The sequence below is a fragment of the Chelonoidis abingdonii genome, chromosome 5, assembly GCF_003597395.2.
Source record: "Chelonoidis abingdonii isolate Lonesome George chromosome 5, CheloAbing_2.0, whole genome shotgun sequence".
Lineage (NCBI taxonomy): Eukaryota > Metazoa > Chordata > Testudines > Testudinidae > Chelonoidis > Chelonoidis abingdonii.
This window is the reverse complement of record NC_133773.1, coordinates 109,437,261-109,460,780: the sequence shown is the minus strand read 5'-3', so window position 1 is coordinate 109,460,780 and position 23,520 is coordinate 109,437,261. Positions and strand designations below refer to the sequence as shown.

General features: G+C 39.0%; 1 protein-coding gene across 6 annotated transcripts in view; it reads left to right on the top strand.

Annotated features, from left to right (window-relative positions):
- Positions 1–22,487, top strand: part of RBPJ (recombination signal binding protein for immunoglobulin kappa J region) — an 83,217-nt gene extending 60,730 nt beyond the window's left edge. For all 6 annotated transcript variants that reach the window (XM_032806593.2, XM_075066543.1, XM_032806594.2 and 3 more), the window contains 8 exons: positions 2,414–2,579; positions 3,228–3,402; positions 7,306–7,443; positions 7,647–7,759; positions 10,142–10,282; positions 16,816–16,971; positions 17,989–18,092; positions 18,275–22,487. In XM_032806593.2, the coding sequence (XP_032662484.1) occupies positions 2,414–2,579; positions 3,228–3,402; positions 7,306–7,443; positions 7,647–7,759; positions 10,142–10,282; positions 16,816–16,971; positions 17,989–18,092; positions 18,275–18,590 (1,309 nt within the window). In that variant the 3' untranslated portion in view covers positions 18,591–22,487. The remainder of the gene's footprint in view (positions 1–2,413; positions 2,580–3,227; positions 3,403–7,305; positions 7,444–7,646; positions 7,760–10,141; positions 10,283–16,815; positions 16,972–17,988; positions 18,093–18,274) is intronic.
- The last annotated feature ends 1,033 nt before the right edge of the window (positions 22,488–23,520 follow it).

Genomic DNA, 23,520 nt, shown 5'->3' with positions numbered 1-23,520 from the left:
CATATGTAGCTGAAAATCAGCCCATCATCAAAACTTAGAAATTCTCGTTTATTACTTTAACCCATTTCCTCCAAATGCTTTTTCTCCAGGTTATTTTAAACTAATCAAAGACTGTGGCTTCTTTTGTCCCATGTTAAATGAGAAATAATTGCATTAGTGGTGTACATGCACACTTAACTGTACATACAATAGAACCTCAGAGTTACAAACACCAGAATTGTAAATGGACCAGTCAACCACACACCTCCTTTGGAACCGGAACTACGCAATCAGGCATCAGCAGAGACCAAAAGAAGCCAACAACCTCAAATACAGTACAGTGTTGTGTTAAACGTAAACTACTAAAAAAATAGAGGGAAAGCATCATTTTTCTTCTGCATAGTAGTTTCAAAGCTGTATTAAGTCAATGTTCAGTTGTAAACTTTTGAAAGAACAACCATAATGTTTTGTTAAGAGTTACGAACATCTTCTGTTCCTGAAGTGTTCATAACTCTGAGGTTCTACTATCTTTTGCACAATATAGTTGAACTCTTCTTTACAGGAGATCATGGGGTTGTCTATATAAAGTTAGAAATTGAAAAACCAATACTTGCCTCCATCTGGAGGTAGAGGCTAACCCTTAAGTGTAGACCAATAAGGGAACCAGTCAAGCAGGTCTAATAATTATGATTATTTCTCTTGTTTGCAGTGTTGTAGTCTTGTTGGTCCCACAAAATGAGAGAGACAAGGTGGGTCAGGTAATAGGTATTGCCATTTATTGGGCGAACTTCTTTTTGTAGTAGACATACACTTTTGAGCTCCACAGAGCTCAGACCTGAGAATAGCTCTGTAAAACTCAAAAGCTTCTCTCTTTCACCAACAGAAGTTGGTCCAATAAAAGATATTACTTCACCCACCTTGTGTCTGTCTCTCTCTCTCTCCTTGATTTGACAGGTTGAAATCAATTTTTTAAAATTTAGTAAGCCAAGAGTCTGTATATGATTTTTGATTTACAATATAATTCAGTATTTTTGATGTCCTTATTGTAAGTTTTAGCTTAAAAGAAAGTTGAATTATTGCACCCAGTTTGTTCTTAAAATGGGTTATAACTTGTTTTCTGGTGGTCTTTATCGCCTCCTAGTGTCCGTTGGCAAAAGCTTTTCTGTACAACATAAACTGGAAGTACTTGCATTTGGAAATATGTAAACACTAGCATTTGCTCAGTTGCAAAGACTGAAAATAATATAGATATACTTAATGCAGTGCATGACATTTGTAACATATTTTCAAAGCTTGAATTGACCTCAAAAGTTAAAGATGCTTTCACCCTGTTTCTGTATATAATTTAGAAAGCAGTACTCTTTTAAGTCATTACAATTTGAGGGCTCACTGGGATAGCCTATTATTTGTATTTATTTAAATTACTTTAATAGAATATAATAATTTTTGTACTTACCATAGTTTTGTCATAATTTCAAATTTAATTTTACAAAGGTTTATTTAAAAAAAAAAGAAATATTTAATTTAGATTTTTAAAAATCTGATATAAAAATATTTTTAAAGAAAATCAGATTTTTATCCACGTTGTCAGAAAACCAGTCTTGTCTTCATTTGTCATTGATGAAAGGATGTAAATATAACAATAAATACTAAATTAACATTTTATAGTGTTTTTTCTGAAAGGCTTATGTTTTTATTATTTTATCTGTCAATCAAAGCTCTTAGTATCTCTACACCAACTTTGAGCAGTGGTAGGCAACCTGCAGCCCATCAGGGTAATCTGATTGCGGGCTGCGAGACATTTTGCTGACGTTGACCGTCCTCAGGCACACCGGTGGCCGCGGTTCACTGTTCCCAGGAATCTACACACACAAAGATGACAGTTCCCAGGATAAATTGCTTAAGGGAACCATGTTTGTTTAAGTTTGGTTCATAAACTAATTAACAGATTCACTTGAGAAAATCCTTGAAATTCAGTTTAGTCACAGATTATGTGCTGTGAATTTGGAGGAAGATACAGTATACTTTTTATGCAAAACAGAGTTTGCATCCTGGCTTAAAGTGAAACTCTCAGCACATCCTTAACTGAGAGGTTGCAATCAACCGTGTGTTTGTGTGTGTGTGTAAGAAATGTATGTAACCTACAAACACCCACTCAGTGTCATTTTAAGTACTTACTAGGGCTCTATTTAAAAGCTCTGAATCGCTCCTTTCCAAGAGTATAAAGCTCCTGATTTTGCTCTGTACAGTTGGAAGATGCCATATTTTTAACCTGTCTCCCCCTTTATGCTGCAGTGGAGGGCTTTTGTTCCAGTATCAAATGCTAATTTGTCTAGGAACGCTTTGTATTTGCCAGGACAAGACTCAGTTTTGTTGCTTTTATGCAAAGATTTTTATAAACGCTGTATATAATCTGTAAATTGTTCATCCTCAGGTTTTTTTGCCCCCCTCCATGTGTGTACCTTATGGGCAGTGGATGGAAGAAAAAAAAAGAACAAATGGAACGGGATGGTTGCTCTGAACAAGAGTCACAACCATGTGCTTTCATTGGAATAGGAAACAGTGACCAAGAAATGCAACAGCTGAATTTAGAAGGAAAGGTAGAGCCCATATAATAATTACTCCTGTAGTTTATAGCATAGGACATTCTAACCACTACTGTCTCTTTCAGCAAATGCGTTCAGGTTGCTTTTGTTTTCTGATCAATAGCTAGTTATTGTATCCCATAAGACATTAGGGTGGGGAAGGTTTGTCAATTGGCAAAGAGAATGAAATTATCAAGTTTCTAAGCAGGTATAACAAATGTTTAAAAGGAGGGAATAAAAATACTTTTAAAAGAATTGATATAGTATTTTGCTAAATGTAGAGACATGTTTTACAATAATACAAATTACAATGGGATGTTTTCTTGTGCCATCAGCGAACTAAGATAGCTAGAATAAAACTGGCCTTGCATAGGTTTATGTTGTTTGTAGGTGTTGCAAGCACTGTTTCAGTTACCTTGTATTTGCAATGTAGTTCCTTCACTGATGCTATAAATATCTATTTTACAATGCGCTTCACGATGTACGCTTTAAATAATTGGAGCAGAATGTTGTGATTTCAGGGAATTGGTAAAGAAAAACATTAATTTAAAGATGAATCCCGCCCATGTCATATTTTCTGATTATTTAATGTGGTAAGTGTTTCTGCTATCTTGAACTAAAAGTTTATCTGAAAAAGAAACAGTAGTTTGTTCTAATCTACAGAACTATTGCACCGCCAAAACATTATACATCTCTGACTCAGACAAGAGAAAGCACTTCATGTTATCAGTAAAAATGTTCTATGGCAATAGTGACGACATCGGTGTGTTCCTCAGTAAAAGGATCAAAGTCATCTCCAAACCTTCTAAAAAGAAACAGTCACTGAAAAATGCAGACTGTAAGTATTTAGTGTGCAGATCTTTACTTTATGTGGTGATATGTTTGACCTCACGACTTTCTTCTTGTATGGGTGAGGTTTGATTGCAACTAAAAATAAATACAGTGCAATTTTCCAGATTTACCATTAAATATTTAAGACCTCTGCACACTGATGTATTTTACAATATTCCCCTTTGTTTACCTAGTTATGCTGTAATTGAATTGAATATGGTTAGCATTCGCAATATAGATTGATAGGCTTAAAAAATTGCCTTCGGCAGATTTCCAGTCATGGGTCAGTATACTTATACACCGGCTTGTCAAGAACTTCCTTATCTCAAAGTTCTAAGCTGTTGATTCTAGCAGGTCAGGGCCCTTCTTGCTGAGGTACTTAAGCTACCACCAGTAGTCAACAGCAAAGACTTTGTTTTAGGAACATTAGTGATTAGCTCCATATCACCCCAACCAACTCTTCACTTCTCTGCATCACTCTGTCTCTCACTATCTTTTCTCTCATTGATGTCAATTTTATTTATAAATTTATTTTGTGAGATTATCTTCAAGGTATTGACTTTTATTGGAGTTTGAGACTCTTCGTGTTGTTGATTCTCAAGGCTTTAAGCTCAATTTGCTTGCTCATTCCGGAACATGTTTTCTGTTTTTTAGCTCTAGAATTCTTGGGTACTGATGCACAACTGAAGCACTCCAAGCTTTAATCTCCCTGGCTTCTTTCCCCTCAAAGTTTTGCTTGTCCACAAGAGTTGCACATCAGGCATTGTGTATTTCTTTTTTCTTGATCCATGAGATTTGTCTTATTCAGATATTGTAGTCTAATCTTCTCCAATCTCAAAATCGTGCATTGGGATTTCCAGACTAGTTCACTGGGGTGCAAGGCTAAGGAGAGGGAATTGGTGTAAGTGGGGAAAGCTGAAAGACCCCAGTCCCCAGAACCAACTTGCAAATGTGCAGTTAAAGTAGCAGATGACTTCTTGAAAACTCTCTGCCTTCCCTCTTGGTTGTCTTCGCGGCGTAGTGTAGTTGGCTGAGCCATTTATAAGTAGAGATCTGCAGATGAAGGCAATTGTCTGCCAGCCTAAGTGTCTCTTCTCTGCTCATGTGGCACTCATCTTAGCCTTAGATGCACCAGTGGACATCCCTCAATACTAAAAGTATTTAGTGGGGGTAATGGAGAAGGTTAACTGAGCTGCCAAAAAGGAGAACAAAAGAGGTTGCTGGATGAGAGGAAAAGTGCAAAAAACATACTGAAGAACAAAAAAAAGGAAAAGGGGGAGAACACTTCTTTTCTTTCTTTTCCCTTTTCTGTATGTTTTGAAGTAAGGGGAAAGGGAGAAATCGTAGAAACTGCGTCAGAGCATTGTGGAAAGGGGCATGTAGATGGAAGGTGCCCACTGCTCCCAACAAAAAAAATTGGTCTACAACAACAAAAATGACTGGAAATCACTACTATAACCATTTCTGAGCACATAAGTCAACACGTGAGGTTGTTCTGTGTTTTTTCTTTTTTTCCATTCCCTTTTTTGCTCAAACATGTGGAGAAGTGACCCAGTAGCTTTAAAAAATACTCTGAAATACGGTTTGGTTGCTGCACTAATGGGGAGGCACAGCTACTGTTCTGTGCCTTGGAAGGGCTGTGATTTATGGCTCCAGAGACGATCACAAGCCGTGAGGTACCAGAATGTTTACCTTATAGCCCTCCTGGTCCTTTCCAGCAGTTCTGTTGTGATTTGTCTATTGTCTGTAGTGAAACTGGGCTAGGAAACCTTAAATGGTATGTCTACACTGCAATTAAAAACCTGCAGCTGGCCCATGCCAGTTGCCTTCAGCTTGTGGGGCTTGGGCTAAGGGGCTGTTTAATTGTGGGGCAGATGTTTGGGCTTGAGTGGGAGCCTGGGCTCTAGGACCCTGCATGCACGGGCAGGGCTGGCTTTAGGCCGATTCCCCTGAATCGGGCCCCACATCCTAAAGAAGAGCGCCTAACTTTTTAATTTTTACTCACACGGCGGCAGTCCTGGTCTTCGGCGGCACTTCAGCGGCGAGTCCTTCAGTGTCATGGAAGACCCGGAGCGAGTGAAGGACCCGCCACCGAAGACCTGGACTGCAGCCAGGTATTCGAATTGGGCCCTGCACTTCCTAAAGCTGGCCCTGGGCATGGGACAACTGCAGGTGTCTGACTGCAGTGTAGACATACCCAAAGACTTCAGCCCCAAGAGCCAGAGTTGACACCAGTCTTGGCTCAAGGCCTCTATAGTTCAACCTGCACTCTAACAAAACATTCATCTATAACAGCTGGTATATTTTTGATATTAAAATACTCTCTGGGAGCCCTTTTCATAAGCCCCCATCAGAATTAATATATTTTCAAAAATGGAAACATTTAACATTGATTTTTTGAGTTGAAATGCTGATGGAGCTGTTGGTTCAGTGTTTTCTTTTCTTTGGGTTCTTAAATATCACGTCAATATAGTGTCATCGACTGGAGGCTCAAGTGCAATTAGAAATAGCCTTGTTGTGTGAGTCCCACCAGTGTGCTAACAATATGCATTGTTGATTTATGTTCTTGTAGCCAGTTTTGCAATTCTGGCAGCTTGTATTGAGCTTTCTTTGATGGCAGATACCATGTAGAACAGGGGTGGGTAAACTACGGCCTACATCATGTGGGGTGCTGAGTTGTGGGCCGCACCACACAGCTGGGTCCCGCTCTGGCCGGGGCGCTGGGTCGGGGGCCACACCTCACGGCTTGGTTCCGCACCAGCCAGGGCACAAGGTTGGGGCCCCACCATGTAGTTCCTGGAAGCTGCAGCATGGCCCCGTTCCGGCTGCTATGCGCTCCATTGGGAGCTGCAGGGGCAGTGCCTACAGAGGGGGAGCGTACAGAGACACCAGGCCGCGCCTCCGCATAGGATCCGGAGAAGGGACATGCCACTGTTTCCGGGAGGCGCTTGAGGTAAGTGCCGCTTGGAGTCTGCACCCCCTGACCCGTTCCCCACACCCCAACCTCCTGCCACAGCCCTGATCCCCCTTTTGCTCTCCAAAGCCGTTGATCCCAACCCAGAGCACCCTCCTGCACCCCAAACCTCTCATCCCCAGCGCCACCCCAGACCCTGCACCCCTTCCCGCACCCCTGCCCCAGCCCTGATCCCGCTTCTGCCCTCCAAACCCCTCAGTCCCAACCCAGAACACCGTCTGACACCCCAAACTCACCCCATAGCCCACACCCCAACCTCAATTTTGTGAGCATTCATGGCCCGTCATACAATTTCTATTCCCTGGCCAAAACGCTTGCCCACCCCTGGTATAGAGGAAAGATTGCATTTAGGTGTACTCTGGCCTCAAAGAAATCTGAAGAGTTCAGTAAGCAGGTTTGTGAGGGATTATACTCTGCCACTCTCTCTGAATCTTTTGTACTTTCAAGAGAGAGATCTGAGCAAATCAGAGAGTTGAAGTTTCTGTAATTTTGGACAGTCTTCTTTTTCTTCCTTTTTTTAACTGGTCTTTATAGGAATATCTTTTCCTTATTCTTGAAAGGAACTGGGCGCTCAGAGTAGCCTAAGTATTTCAATGGGGTAGGACAATGCAGCCTCTGAGTCCAGTGGTTTACAACTGTGAGCTAAGGAACTTCCCACTCAAAGACAGATGCACGTGTCCAAGAGTGGCAAACTGACAAGAATTTATAGTATCTTCAGAGAACAGCAATTACAGATAAACAGTTAACTTTTGTAATTGTTACTGTTTTCCCGAGTCTCACAAATGTGTTCAATTTACAAAGAATGTAATTACAGATTGATGAAGAAATTACAGTCTGAATCAGTCTGTTATGCATCTGTTTGTTGATATTTATTAATGTTGCATTATTAAAAAACATTTTTACAATATTAAGTAAGTCTTTATTTTTTTCTTGTAGTATGTATTGCGTCAGGAACAAAAGTGGCACTATTTAATAGACTTCGATCCCAAACAGTTAGCACCAGATACTTGCACGTAGAAGGAGGTAATTTCCATGCCAGTTCACAACAGTGGGGAGCATTTTACATTCATCTCTGTAAGTAAAAATAACAAAAAAACAAAAACACCCCCCAAAATACAAACCTCCAGTTTTATTCCCTTTTTATCAATTTTCAAAGTAAAGATTCAGTCTCAGTGTGTGTATATATTTGTGTGTAATATAGTACCATTTTATGTCCTTACCATCAAGAGAGAAATGAGTTAAACCGTTTAACATAGAACTTTGTCTGCTTTATGCAGTGGATGATGATGAATCAGAGGGAGAGGAATTCACAGTGCGAGATGGCTACATTCATTATGGACAGACTGTCAAACTTGTGTGTTCAGTTACTGGCATGGCACTCCCAAGACTGGTACAGTTTAACTCCTCCAATGCTGTAGCTAATTTATAATATACTAATTAGAATACCTGGATTGTTTTAAATTCAAGTTTATGTGTTGATTAGCACGTATTTGTTTTTAGAAGAACTGCCAAATTGGCTTTGACTTCTAAAAACTTCTTTTTTGCTGTTATTTTATTTTTAAAATGCTAATATTTTAATATAATATTTTATCTTTATTTCTGTTTTGCTGTAGAATTATTCTTTTAGTTAAGGATAAGGTGTGTAAGTATAAACTAAACAGAAGGCATGATACACAGATCAATCAAAATGCTAAATGTAGATTACCCTGCGAGCTTTTCAAAAAGATAGATCTAGCTTAGCAATGACAACAAAGGCACCAGGGTATTAAAGCACGTAAGCATGTGAGTAGTCTCATTCAAGCCAGTGGCACTTCTCTTGTGCTTAAAGCTTTGCTAGAATCAGATCTAAAATCATTCTGTATACTTATGTGCCCTCTTACAGACAAGTAGAATATCAGTATACTATACAAAGTAATTTCGGATGAATACTGGCACTGAATTTATTTAAGCATATATAACAATAAAAATGCATATAATAAAAAATTGCACATCACCATTACTGTGAACAAAAGAAAAATTGTGTTTTGGTTCTGTAAGCTTACATGATAGTAATCAATTCTGCCTCAGTGATTGAGAAAGGTATTGTAACTGTTCAGGACTTTTTTTAACAGGCTAATTATAGATATATGTGCACCAAATGCCCCCAAATAGCCAGCCTGGGAGGCATTAGTACATAACTGATTATAAACCTTCCATTTATTTAAGTGTCCTAAAACCATTAATGATTAACCTATTACAGACTTCACTATTACCAGTCTCTTTTACGTGTAATCTACTCAGATACCATGATGGTGACAGTATGAAACTCTGACAGATTTAATTCCTGCTGTATAAGATATACCAGTATGACTATGTTGAGAATTTCTCTCTACAACTAAATTCAGTTGGAGGATGGAAATGATCTGCTGAGGGCAAAACTTTTGTTTTTTATCTACTGAAATGGTATAATATAATAAACCCTCATTTTGTTAAGCTGTTATATCAATTAATAGAAAATTCCATCATTTACTGAGTTTCTAAGGTTTTGATCCAGTATACATGGAAATCAGGGAAAGATTCCCTTTGACCCTAATGGGTTCTATATTGAGATATGACTGCATCAGTAGCGTGATTCCTGGGCCAGGCACCAGTTGGAAAGGTGCCATCATCTGCACTTCCGGAGACCTCTAATGGGAAAGGGGAAGTAAATTTGCATTTAGCATGACATTTTATTTTTTACCCTTGCAGCTGGGAACATTCAGCACACACACTTACAACTCTTGTTATAAAATATGTTTGCACATCACCTTTAATTTTATTATATTGGCTGTAGGATTTTAGGCGAGAAACTACATTTTTTCATAAAATTTCTGAAGAAAAATGTGAACCTTGAAAATAATGTTGCTAATAGTTCCATTTATCATCGTTAGAAATCCCAGAGGACATGGTTGGCTTTCTGATTCCTGGCTTAGAAATCTTCAAGCACTATGGCTGCTGCTTCTACTGATGTTGCATAAAATGAAGTACTAAACTTTTTTTCTAGAAGTTGAGTTAAAATTCCAAGCTTCAGATTTCCGTTGTCTGTAAGGGAATACTTATCTTTTTTTATTTTTTTTTATTTTTAAAAATTACATACTATAACTCTTTAGAATTACAACAGTAGGTATTTTTATGCTGAATTGTCAAATGTAGGAAACAGCCATCCTTTACAGGTGTATTGTATAGTCATGTCTTAACTAATATTCATCATGACTAGTTGTCAAGAGATACACTATTGTAGTGTTGCATTTGCAAAACTATAGATAAGGATGTGTTAATACTTTTACCATAAATCCCTATTTTTAAAAGTTTAAATTCAGTAAGTGGCCCACTATGCTGCAGTTGGCTATATGAGTTGTCAAACCTGGAGGCATTTGCTTCTGTAAAATTGTGTGTTGATACTTGACCGGCTGCTCTTTTCCATCAGGAGACCAAACAAAGAAATCAGATTTTGCTGGTTTCTGATGCTTTTTTTCCTCTCTTCTAGCAAAAAAAGTTGAAATATATGCATGCAGCACGCACTCACTTAGGACTCTGAAAAGTAGAGAAGCCTCCATATCTATCCTTGTTTTAGAAATTGCAGGGAGTTTTTAATCAAATGTTTAAAATTAAACTTGCAAATGTATGTGTTAAAATGTCTCTTGTTACCGTAGCGTTTATGTAAGTTACCAGAAATAAATGTATAGTGTCTGATGTAAATAAAACATAGATTGCATTGTTCTAAGTGTATTTCTTGTGCATTTTTTACCAACAGATCATTCGAAAAGTGGATAAACAGACAGCGTTACTGGATGCAGATGATCCAGTATCGCAGCTCCATAAATGTGCATTCTACCTTAAAGATACTGAAAGAATGTACTTGTGCCTTTCCCAGGAGAGAATAATCCAGTTTCAAGTGAGTTATTTAAACAGATTGTATTAAATGAGAAATGTAATCATTTAGTTTGTTTCAAAAATATCTGGGAACAACATTTTTGGCCTCAGCAGTCTGATTTTAAAAGAAACTGCTGTAGGAAGTACCAAACTTTACTCTTCCCAATCTGTTAAATTTTCTTTTCTTTCTCCAGTCTTCTATATCAGATTTGACTCTTGAGCTGTAGTTCCTCCCAGTCAACAAATGGAAACAGAACATTAAGACTGTAGATTGTCATTCTCTCACATATAAGTGTCTAGCATCTCTCAGTCTTCAATTATTCCTTTCTCCAATAGGTGGAGAAAATTATTCCTAGCAAGCTTCTGCACCACGAATGAAAAAGCAGACATTGGAGGCCTAACAAGAGCCTGGTTACATACCATGTGTGCAGCTGATCAGGCAGCACAAATGACACACTGACATGATGCCTGAATCTCATCTGATATGGTGGGCCACTCTTAGCAGGCGTTTAGTGTAGGAACAAGACAGGGGCCAAATTTCAACTCAACTGAGCATTTCCGGACCTGAGCCCAAACTTAGAGGTGATGAGTAGAAAAAAGTGTCCGTCCATGGAGCTTGATCAAAGTAGGGGTCACCATATAGAACCCTCTATTTCATGGGCTTGTCTTATTTGGGCAGGAGAGGTTACAGGGGCTCCTGTCCAGGATAAGGAAGATAGGAGTAGAGGACGAGCCAAGGTGTGCTTCTATCATGCCTTGGACAAAAACTTCCTTCCAGTATAAGGAGGGAGCAAGAAGACTCAATCCTGGCTTTGTCTCAGTGAAGGCTCGATCCTTGCCCTGAAGAGAGTCAGTGTTCCCAGGAAAGAACCTAAAGTAGCTGGGAGAAGCCCCCTTGAGTGTCTGGAAGCATCCCCAGCACAAACTGTTCCTGCCCAGCCTTAAAATGTGTCCGCTGGGCAGGAACAGTCATAACCTCAGATCGTATCCATTAGGAAAACACATTCTCCATCAGGGAATCGAAAGCCAAGAAACACCAGGAATGCTTAGGTACCAGCAGCTCTGAGAATCAGCTCCCTGATTGTACCTCCCCTCACAGAGCAGCCTGGGGAGTTGAGAGAAAAAGCAGCTCCCGCTGCTCTGGAAGTGCTTTAGAGTGCAGTACATTCAGCCTCCCTGAAAAATGCTTATGGGGACTCAGAGGTACCCTTCCACTGTAACTATTCTTGCAGCACTCATCAAGCCCAGTCAGATCAGAGCCAGCTCTTCTCAGGGGTAGCAACAAGATTAAAGAACAAAATCATCAACTCTTCTAATTTCTCCCTTGAGAATGGAGGGGGAGAACAAAGGAAAGGCTGCCATCTGCTTCCGCTCCCCACTGATTAAACCCAACTCAGGCTTCACATGGGCCTCTTCCCATTTTCATAAGACCATAAAGGCTGTCATACTGGGTCAGACTATAGTCCATCTTGCTCAGTATCCTGTCTTTGACAGTGGACTGTACCAGAGCTTCAGGGGGAATGTACAGAACAGGGCAATCATGGAGGGTTCTTCCCTTGTCTTTCACTCCCAGCTTTTGATAATCAGAGGTATAGGTTATGTCCCTGCTCTTCATGGCTAATGGCCATTGGTTGACCTATCCTCTATGAACTTATCCAGTTCTTATTTGAACCCAGTTATACTTGTGGCCATCACAACATATAGTGGCAATGAGTTCTGCAGGTGTAAGATGTGTGAAAAAGTACATTCACTTGTTTGTATTAAACCTGCTACCTATGAATTTTATTAAGTGATCCATGGTTTTTATACAATCTAAAGGGGTCAATAACACTTATCTGTTTTCTTTCTCCACACTATTCATGATTTTGCAGGCCTCTGTCAGATCCCCGCCACCCTTAGTCATGTCTTTTCTAATTTGAACAGCCCTAATCTTTTTAGTCTCTCCTCATATGGAAGGCATTCCATACGCTTGATCATCTTTGTTGCCTCTCTCTGAACCTTTTCCAGTTCCACTATATCCCATCTGAAATTCGACCAGAACTGGACTCAGTATTCATGATGTGGGCACACCATGTCTTTATATAGTGGTACTATGGTACTTTGTCTTATTTTCTATCCCTTGTCTAATAGTTCTTAACATACTGTTAGACCTTTTGACTGCTGCTGTGCATTGAGTGGAAGTTTTCAGAGAACTGTCTACAGTGACTCTCAGATCTTTCCTAGGTGGTAACAGCTAATTTAGAACCCATCATTGTATGTGAATAGTTGGGCTTATTTTTTGCACTTATCAGTGTTGAACTTCATCTGGCATTTTGTTGTTCAGTCAGCCAATTTAATGAGATCTGTTACTCTTTGCAGTCTGCTCTTGGCTTTACTATCTTGAATAATTTTGTATCATCTGCAAAATTTGCCACTTCACTGTCCACCCCCTTTTCCAGATTGTTTGTGGAACAGCACACTATCTTCTTGCGGAAAAAGGCTCTATGGAAAAGGAAGCCTCTACATTTATTGCTAGAGGCAGAGTCTCATCTTCACCTGCTTCTTCCTACACAATCAAGCGTGAGCACCAGGCTGCTTATTCCAGAACTACAGCCCAGATTCTGTGGAGTCTTTGGAACTCTACCTTCTATAGTTTAAGAACAAGCAGAGATGAAGGGAACATCTTAGCTCCTTCTACGTGCCCATTACAGAGGGGAAATCACTGAGCACATGCTATTGAATACCACTCAGTGGACATCAGCCTATCCAAACACCAGCCAGCATATAAGATCCCACCTGAGAAAGAGGGCAACTAGCAGCAGAATGAAGATAGCCAGGAGGAGAAGGAGAGAGAGGACAAAGGAAAGGAGACTATGGAAAATCAGCAGGTCAGTCTGGATCCCTAAGCTCAAGAGAAGGGTGAACTTTGCATATTTAAGCAGGACCAGCTAATACTCGTAATGAGGATGGCACATACTCTGGAGCTGCAGGAACTGTTGGCTAGAACCTCTGCCAGGGAACTTTCCTAATTTAATAGGACCCGGCAGCTGCTGACCATACACTCCTGTGTCAGAAGACTTGGACAATCAGCGGACCCTAAGCATGGCATTAAAGGCTCTCTGTCCTCTCAGTGTGTCAGATGTGGAGATGATCATTGAGCAGACACTGCCAAGTGGGAGGTAGCAAAGAGGACAATAATTCCTGTGGAGGGAAGGATTAGCTCTTAGGGATCTCCGTGACAAAAGTAAGGTATCCCTTAAAAAAGATCTTGTCAGATCTCAGGCCTATCACTGCAAGCTCCAGTTTATGCTCAGGCCAGGGTAAGGTGACTTCAGAAGTAGGGTAGATATGCAGAGGCCAAAGATGAGGATGCTGAACTGATCTTGACCTTCCCATTTCTGGACTTCATATTCTCATTCATGTGTGAAACCAGATATGATAGTCTATTCATCTTCTAGAGCCATGGCCACCTTAGTGGCAGGCAGGAGAATTCTGTGACTCAAACCATGGGTAATGGGTTCTTCCTCTGTCAAACTACCACCTGTGCCCTTCAAAGGCAAATTTCTTTTCAAGGAGGAGTTAGAGAAGATGCAACAGTCCTTCACTGCTTCAAAGTAGTGAGGCCTCCCGCAGCTGAGGCCTATGAGTTCTAGGATTACAGTCCAAGAGGAACAAATACAGCACAACTAATGCCTATAATTAGGGCCCTACCAAATTCATGATCAGTTTTGGTCAATTTCACGGTCATAGGATTTAAAAAATTGTAAATGTCATGATTTCAGCTATTTAAATCTGAAATGTCACAATGTGGTAATTCTAGGGGTCCTGACTGAAAAAGGAGTTGCAGGGAGGGGTTACGGTACTGCTACCCTTACTGCTGCGCTTCTGCTGGTGGTGGCGCTGCCTTCAGAGCTGGGCTCCTGGTCAACAGCTGCCCCTCTCCAGCTGCCCAGCTCTGAAGTAAGGATGGCATGGTATGGTTTTGCCACCCTTACTTTTGCCCTGCTGCCTGCAGAGCTGGGCCCACAGTCAGCAGCCACCACTCTCTGGCCATCCAGCACTGACGGCAGCAGCACAGAAATAAGGGTGAGATGGTATGGTACTTCTGTTCTGCGGCTGGTGGGGCACTGCCTTCAGAGTTGGGTACCTGGCCAACAACCATTGCTCTCAGGTTGCCCAGCTCTGAAGGCAGTGCAGAAGTAAGGGTGGCAATAAGTAGGTAATTCCCCTAAAATAATCTTGTCACCCTTCTGCGACTCCCTTTTGGGTCAGTACCTCCAGTTTGAGAAATGCTAGTCTCCCCCATGAAATCTGTATAGTGTAGGGTAAAACCATACAAAACACCAGATTTCAAGGGGGGGGAGACCAGATTTCACGGTCTATGACGTGTTTTTTATAGCGGTGAATTTGTTAGGGCCCTACCTATAATTCAGGAAAAGAGGCAGAATCACAGTAAAAAGGTAGGCTTGAACCAGAAAAGAGGTAACAAACATCACAGGTAGGCCCTTCAGGTTTTCAGCAGTCAGGCTGAAGGTGCAAGGACTGGACACAGAATCCCAGGGAAGAGAGCCAAGGAACTACTTCTGTACCTGGGACCGACCAATGTTTCTAGGTTCTTGAAGGCAGCAGATAAAGTGAGATTTGTAGTTAGCCTTGTGGTTCTGAGATAAGACTTGAAACTGGTGCTAACTACCATTTTGAACCTTCTGAGAAGTATTTTGATGAGACTTCTGTGTTCAAGTCCTGTTCTTGATAAAAGCATGGTTATATGACGCCTCGCACAATGGAGTTCTCATCTGGTTAAGACTCTGGGCGCTAACCTTAATAATAATAATAGGAGCAAGAGAAGTTGAGGAGTTCCAGGCCTTTTCTGCAAGCAGTCATATGATTTTTCACCTGGTTGTGGCCAGGCTGACAACTCTGCCTGAATTCAGGCTCAAAACTTTACCAGTCTTTCATCTGAATTGGGAAATCACTCTACCACATCACTCATAGAGGGAAGGCTACATTGAGTGGGCTCTATGGACTCAATAGAAAGAATAACAGAATTTAAGTGGTAATAGAAGTATTTCATCTCACACCAAAATGTAAAGTCAACATGTACCTCTGAATTCCTCATCAGATGATGGATTAGGGAATTGGTCAGAGTGTCTTTATGTTGCAGCAGGAAAAAAAAACACTAGAATCTTTTAAAGCTCTCTTTATCTGGTCAGTAGAATCTTCATGGGCAGAAAGGTGGCATCTCCTTCCTTAGAGGTTTTTAAGGTGAGGCCTGACAAAGCCCTGACTGGGATGATTTAGTTGGGGATTGGTCCTGCTTTGAGCAGCGGGTAAGACTAGATGACCTCCTGAGGTCCCTTCTAACCCTGATATTCTGTGATTCTGTGAAAAAGCCAAAGCCTCTTCAATAGAGGTTTGCAAGGCTGCCTCAGGGCTTCTGCCCACATCTTTGCAAAAACATTGGAGAATAAGATTGCATTCGCAGCCTTTGTAGAAGGTTGTTGCCGGCACTAGTAGTTTAATGATAGTCCCATCGATACTAAAACGATGAACTACTTTGAAAAGTTCCAAGCACCTGGACTGGTACAGAAGATCATAGACGGGGAAATTTTATTATCTTTTTGGAATCTTCTAGATAAGTTCAGCCCCCCCCCCCCCCCCACCTCCCTTGCTTGGCTGTCTGCCTCATTACTGAGAGGTTTAATGCCATTACTAAGTCAGCCCCATGTTAAGATTGCTTCTTCTACTTACTGAACTTATTTGTTAATGGTTATTGAATAGCATCAATCCAATTTTTTGTTTGATACTTCTTTCAATGAATTCAACAGAAGGTTGACAAACTGCCAAATCTTTGTATGTCACGGGTGTGGTATCATAAGTTTTAATGCTCTGTCTCCATCTGTTGGTTGGGAGGAACTATAACCCAGGCTGTAAAGGGATCAGATAAAGTAAATTTACAGATAAGTAAAATATCTCCTTTTGTCACATCTTTTGGATCTCTGACACTGAACCTGGACACTGCAACCACCTTCTTCCCCTCCCTTCCCCCAAATTAACAAAGCATTAATGCAGAACACTTCAGCATATGAGCTGATATTTTTCAGCTCTGTATTTCATTCAGTAATTGTACTTGTTCTAGTGCAGTGGTTATCAGTCTTTTCCATGCCATGACCCTATGTCATAACGGGGAAAAAATCAAAATTTTCCCTCCTATTCAATCATTAAAAATAGTGAAGGGTGTTCCTCCTGGACATGTTCACATTTCCCAAGTTTAGAACCCATTTTCCTATGTGAATATTTTTGTTGTTTATTTTGTGTCTTGTATGCTTTGTAAGGCTCTTGATGACTATTTTAGCACAGGAGGATGTGTTGCAAATTTCAATCCATTCCACATTGTACAAGGCATTGTTCCTTGACTATATTCTGTTATAGGAAGAGCCACAGGGAAACTAAGTTGCATAACTTTGAAATGAGACATTGTGACCCACTTCCTCTTCCCAATTCTGATTACTCATTATTCTGGTGTGAATATCAAACCAATATACAGACCAAACTTCTAACCATTCTTTCTTAAAGGCCACTCCATGCCCCAAAGAACCAAATAAAGAGATGATTAATGATGGAGCTTCTTGGACAATCATTAGTACAGATAAGGCAGAATATACATTTTATGAGGGAATGGGACCAGTCCATGCTCCGGTAACACCTGTGCCTGTTGTAGAAAGTCTTCAAGTAAGTCAGTTGTTTACTTTTTCTGTTCTTGTTAATAAATTTTGCACTTACTATAGGGCTCCTCATCTGAGCATCTTTAAATACTTCACAGTCTTTAATTAAACTCCATAGTACTCCTGTGAGATGCTGTAGGTAAGTATTATGTAACCAGTTTTACAGATGGGTAAACTGAATCAAAGAGAACTTTAATAATTTGCCCAAGGTCACTCGTGAGTCAGTGGCCAAGTTGGGAGGAAAAGCAGAGTTCTGATTCCCAGTCTCTCCCTCTCTAATCAATAGACCACGTTCTCACAGTTAGAAAGTGTCTTACAAATGCTCTTAAGCAGAACAATTCTGAACTAGACCTACATTATATATCTGCACCCACAAGAGAGTGTTTTGCTAAGTTAAAATACTGTTTATATTTCCATAAAATTTTAGCTACATTTTTCAACTCTGTTATGCAAGACAAGAACACATCCTTGATAAAGAGAACATGGACTTTGTGTATTTCTTAAGAATTATTGAACTTCTTAAAATTGTCCTCTGTAATAAATCCCCAAACATCTTTATTTTTGTTTGTTTAGAAATTTATATTGACACCTTATCAATAACAACTAATTACCAATTAACACACTATGACCGAACCCTTTCTTGTTAACGACATCCCTCGTTCTGTTTGAAAGAGGACTCAAAAAGTTGGCTACACAAAAGGTCATATCCTGTGTCCTGAAGTTCTTACTACTTGGGCTTTGATGAACTACCAAATGGTGATGACGGTGCAGGCTCTTTACTCGTAGATGCTTGTTTGCTAGCTATTTCTATTTTGTGAAATAAATGGTCTTCCTTCAAGCATTGCCATTCACTTCAGAACACCAAACCATTTGGAGCTATCTATCATGCGATTTCTTTTATTGAGTTGAATTTGTTTGCTGCTTTTATCAATTAGAAAAGTAATAAACAAGTGTATATGGTACTCATATGTACTACAAGAGTAATTCCTTCTGATTTTGTATGTCTGGTTTATCTTCTTTCTAGTTAAATGGTGGTGGAGATGTAGCAATGCTGGAACTTACAGGTCAGAATTTCACTCCAAATTTACGTGTCTGGTTTGGGGACGTGGAAGCTGAAACCATGTACAGGTGCAGTATTATTTTCTACTTCATTTTTTTGGTGGGTGGAGTTCTGTTTACAGTTGGTGTTGAAGTTCTGGCAAGTGTATATTGATTTTTGTTGTTTGTTACGTATCTCTTTGTTTTTTGAGTTACTACCTTCTTTACTGAATACCTGCTTGGCAGCTAACGTATGTCCTTTCTCTTGTCAGATGTGCAGAAAGTATGCTGTGTGTTGTTCCAGACATTTCTGCATTCCGAGAGGGCTGGAGGTGGGTCCGTCAGCCAGTCCAGGTTCCAGTAACTTTGGTCCGTAATGATGGCATAATCTACTCCACTAGCCTTACCTTTACGTATACACCGGAGCCAGGCCCACGACCACATTGCAGTGCTGCTGGAGCAATTCTCAGAGCCAATTCAAGCCTCATGGCTTCCAGTGAAACAAATACAAACAGCGAGGGAAGTTACACAAATGTCAGCACAAATCCAACCAATGTCACATCATCTACAGCAACAGTAGTTTCCTAACTACAGTGTTTGCTTGGACTTTAACAGACTTTCAAGTGCTACAGACAAGACAACTGAACAATTTTGTGGTTTCATGGGAAAACACCTTTCCATGCTAAGTGATATTATTTGAACCTTGTTACCTGCAAGTGCTGACCTTAAAAATAGAAGCCACAATAAAAAAAAAAAAACATCCGAAATGTGTAAACTTTATTAAAATCTATTTTTCAGCTGTTTTTTTTTTTTAAATGGGCAAGAAATTGAAATGTGGCTGGGATACAAGTTAAGCAAACTAGAAAACATGAACATGACATAATTTTTACGGACCAAGGAACTTGTATAAGCTTTAGTATAAAAGGTACATTTTCACCATACCTTTTTTGTATCACAACATATAGTACACTTTTGTTACCAAATAGTTTCTATTTTTTTTCCTCTGAGCTTTTGCTCTGAAGTGTATTCAGGTTCCAAGCCTGACCATGCTTGTATAATCTAATTACCATACTCTTCCAGTTTTAAAAAATATATATATTTTTGGTCTGTGGCTGGAACTGTTCCTTTTTTTAAACTGAAGTCTTATGACTTTTTATGAACTGAAATTGTTTTTATTTCAGCAAGTAGAACCTTGTAAAGGCCAGCATATTTTTTTTAAGATTATATGAAGTCTGTGCAAAAGCTTTAAAATAAAATGCCTCTGCCTTGCCTGCAATACATGCAATGTATGTTAACGTTAGTGCTCTGTTTTCAGTCATTGTTAATAGTTATTTCTATGTTTTCCTTTTTTAAAAATATGTATTTATAGTGATAATTCATGAGGGTCTAACATTACATGAGTTCAAAATATGTGACCTCTCAAACAGTCATGTTTATGATTGGTCATGTCACAGGAATATGTTGGTGTTTTGAAGGGTGGTTTTTGCCCCCTTCCCTCCTAAAAGTCAGAAATGTATCATAAAGTGTTTCAGGAACCATTCAGGTTTTTTCTAATCTTGTACATAATTTATATGAAGTGTAACTTAAACATTTTATTTCAAAAGTGGAATGTTCCCAATAACTTCATTTGGCAGCATGTCTTCTGTCTTGTTGGCATGTGACTAAAATATCATGAGAAGTATTTGCTACAAATGGGATTGGTAGATGATGCCCTTCATCATTATACAATGAGAGAAATCAGGAAAAGCATGGTTTTTCTTCCTACTGATCAGTAAATTAGGCCAAATGTTGGTGTAATCCTTATCTTGAGATGTCCTTTCCTTGTGAAGTGATCATACCATAATAATTAGAAATAAATTTTAGTACTTAGAAATGGGCAATTATAAGATTACAAAAGCACTGTAATGAAGTCAACTCCCAGATCTCTTATGTTTTTTCTCTTTCCCTGTGAACAATTAGTGCAATGTTCAAACCTTCTCTCCACCAGAAATTTAAGGCTCAGTTTGACTCAGTTGATTTGTGTTACTCTCATTCTGAACTTGCCTTTTTTTTTTATCCCTCTCTATGTAATTGATCGCTTCAGCTATATTTGAAAATATATCCTAGTGGCTCATTTGCAATCCCAGAACCAGGGATAGGCTTATAGGGTGTAGTGTAACCTTCTCCTTCAAGGACAAGAATATAACCTCTATGAATTGCTCAACCTTTACCATCCCATGAAATAGAAGCCACAACTACTATACACATGTGAACCTGTGGTTTACTGTAGAGTATAGACTGCCCATTGACTATTTGAATAGATTTCCATTGACGACTTTAAAAGTTTCCAATTTCAGCATCAGCACCATTTTAAAGCATTGCTTCTCTGCAATATGTTTGTCTTCTCTGATGCTCTGTTCTGCGTTTCCCTCAACTGCTCGATGAGCATGTTGGTTTTGCATTCATTGAAGACTGAAGACAATATGGTTAAGGGAAGAAATCCGTTGTAAAACATATTCAGTTAGTTGTTAAATCAGTGCCACTGTCCTTTTAAAGTGTGCTTGTATTCTACCACAGGTCATCTTATTTGCCATTTTATGCTATGTAACCTTCCCTTGAACATTGTTACAAATACTGCCTCATCTCTATTTCCGTGGCCAAGGGCAGACTTCATTGTGGCCTTATCTCTGTTTTGAGCTGTTTACTGGCATTTGTTTGCAAATCTGTTTACTTGTCTGTGTGCTATTTAATTTTCTCTTGGTTGTGTTGAAAGAAATCATTTCACAATGTTTTTGCTAGAAGTATGTTTTATACAGTACTGTTTAACTTATGGGCCTCAGGTTTTCTTCACTTATCAGCTTGAGGATTAAAGGAAGTGGTTAGTAATGGAATTACTATAATATTAAAGAACAAACCGTTACATACACAGCAGATAAAACCATAACAAGCTTTTTAACTTTCAAGGAATATTTTTAAATAGCTTTTCAAACCATAAGAGGCGCCTGCTTTTATATACATTATTTTAAAATGTTTTTACATGTAAATGCAATAGACTTTTGTATTCAGTTTCTTTCCTTGCAATAAGTTTGCCCAATGGAGTATACACAATATTCCTGGACTTCTAAAGAATCTAACAAACATGATGCATTTGGCCTAATTTCTGCCACTCTACATACCACAGACTAGCAGGTGAAAAAGTATATTAAATTCCATTTCAGCAGTATCTGCTCATGAACAATTTTTAAAGCTCTTTTTGTTGGCTTTTTCCTGGACTTGTGGCTCCATTGTCTTTAGTAGATAATTAGTAACACAGGAATTGTCTTCCAGATCCACACTGTCGCTCAGAAAGATGCTCAGTTGTAATTTAAATTCAAATAACTTATTTTCTTGAACTCTTTCCTGTGAGTGGCTTTGTTACTTTTAATGGCATCAAGAGCTGTTGATCACCTTTCATGATACTGATAATATCCCAAGAATGCTAAAAATTTCTGTTAAACTACTCATAGAATGTTTCAATATGAAACTATAGAACTGTTCTACTGTAACTGTTAAGTCTTGTCTTATCTTAATTTCTAAGTATTCTTTTAGAAACAATAAGTCTGTTCAGAATGTTTTTATAGTTCCAACTAATAGGATGAGAAAGCAAGTTAAATGCTCAAAGCTACCTATGTTCTGTTTTTGTTTAGAACTGCACTTCAGAATTCAACACTAGTATAATGTAACCTGCTGCTGACATTTTCCTAATTTTATCTGAATGCTCCCCACATCTGTCTTGTTGTTAATTCTGATATACACTATTTCACTTCTGTCTTCATTGCACAGACTTATAAGGTATCATACTGGTTACCTGAAAAGACATGAACCTAAAGAAATAAAACCATAAAAACCCCTAATACTAATCTGACACAAATGAAACAAGTGAGTTACCCACTTTAAACCAAATAACTATAAAGGTGTCAATTTTGAAACAAAATGCTCTGTAATTATTAACCATGTTATTTACTTTTTACTTTCAAAAGCAGCTGTGTTTATGAGTACTGAAAAAATGTGTGTACTTTCCTGTGCCAGACAGTTGACTTTGTTTTCAAGCACTGTACTGTGGGGTTGAGTGGCAGCTTTGTTAGAAACAGTAATATATTAGGGTTTCTACCTAACCCTTTTAGGACTGAACTGTTTTCTCCCTTCGTAAAGTTACAAAATGGATGAATAGTTCCAACTTTGTTGTAAACATTTGCCTACAGTCAGTACTGCTTTTGTCCAGCTGTAGGTGCTATGCTTAGTTTTAGTTTGTTTCTTGAATCTTGCAGCAAGTATATGCATTCAGTCCTTTAAGGGTTATATTTTACAAACTGTGCACCTGTAAGATTTCTTAGCAATAAGATAGAAAATTGAGCAAGTTTTTACCATAATTTTGTAGAAAATTTGAATTGCTCAGTTCCATATTTCATCAAAAAAATCTGCAATATGGGCAGTTTCAAGGAATAAATAAAAATGAAATGTAAACTACATAAGCGTTTTGTCCAGTGTGTGTAAGCACATATAATATTTTGTTTCAGTTTTTTTCTATAAGGTTTTAGTCACGATGAAATGTCATGTTACTACTCCTGTGACAAACTTATTTTAACAGCTGTATGATGATACTATATAGGGAGTAATTTGATCACATTTATTGAAAATTGCTACATTTTTGCTGACATAATGTTAAAGAAGAAATCAGGGTTTTTTGGCTTGTAAACAGTGAGGTCATCTGTGGAACCAGAGCAGCAGAAGACCAAGCCCAGGAGAGGAAAAGTCATCAATAGATGTGAGGGCAGGCACCCTGGCCTCCACTTAAACTGGATACGGAAAGTCCATGTAAAAAAACTGGTTTCAAATCTAAACCTGTTTCTCTACAGCTTGTATAATTACTGAAGTTAGACAAGTGACTGTTGTTTTTCAAATAATGTAAAAAAAGAACCGGTTCACTTTTTTGATATTATTTATTAAATAAGAAAAAATGAACTGTTTAATTGTTTAAATGTAGCAGCCTTACTCCTACAATTACTTAACCTGTTTTATTTTTCATCCCAGGCTGTAGTTGCGTTCTGTCTGGGTGAGCATTTTTCAGATGTTGGTTAATAGCTAGTCTCAGTTTTCATCCTTGAATATATAACAAGCTAGTTTATGCCTTGGTTTTAGGGAGAACATGAACCAGCGAATCCAAATGCTACAGCTGATTAAGGTTATCTCCTGTTTGGGCTGCCATCACACAGGATTAATTCCATTAGATACATAAAAATACAGAACTCTTGAAAGGAGATGGGGAATAGATGTGGCATACCAGAAAATGGTTAGGAATAGCAGGAGTGGCAGGCATTGCATTCATTAACAGTGGTGAGATTGTGGGAGGGACAGAAAGGAGGAGGCTATTGCTAGATAAGTAAAGCGCTATTAGGACAAAGACACAAACTGGAGTAAGTTGATAGAGGATTTTAACTATAGGAATTATTTTAGACCTTTGAAAGATGGGTACAATTGAGTAGTATTGTGCTAGCTCAAA